The following is a 226-nucleotide window of genomic DNA, read 5'->3' on the forward strand; positions in this document are numbered from 1 at the left end:
CGCCTCCGAACGAGGATGCCAACCTGCGGCCCCAGCTGCAGCAGCTGGAGAGCACACTGAGCGGCTGTGCCAAGGAGGCCAGCAAGGACCAGGTCTTCGTCCGCATGGGCTACATGGCCTCCGAGCTCAAGCGCCTGGCCTCCAAGGTGCACAAGAATGAGCAGAGAACATCATTCCTGCAGGTGAGCAAGGGCTGGCCAGGCTCTTCATGGGGGTTTTCCCTCTC

General features: G+C 62.4%; 1 protein-coding gene across 1 annotated transcript in view; it reads left to right on the plus strand.

Moving 5' to 3' along the window:
* LOC104157880 (TNFAIP3-interacting protein 1-like) overlaps positions 1 to 182 on the plus strand; it is a gene marked incomplete at its 3' end in the record, with an annotated part of 4,272 nt that extends 4,090 nt beyond the window's left edge. The window contains exon 5 of the mRNA XM_009695391.1: positions 15 to 182. Coding sequence (XP_009693693.1) covers positions 15 to 182 — 168 coding nt within the window. The remainder of the gene's footprint in view (positions 1 to 14) is intronic.
* Positions 183 to 226: the final 44 nt, after the last annotated feature.

This window comes from Cariama cristata, unplaced genomic scaffold (assembly GCF_000690535.1).
Source record: "Cariama cristata isolate BGI_N322 unplaced genomic scaffold, ASM69053v1 scaffold38812, whole genome shotgun sequence".
In the NCBI taxonomy this organism is placed as follows: domain Eukaryota; kingdom Metazoa; phylum Chordata; class Aves; order Cariamiformes; family Cariamidae; genus Cariama; species Cariama cristata.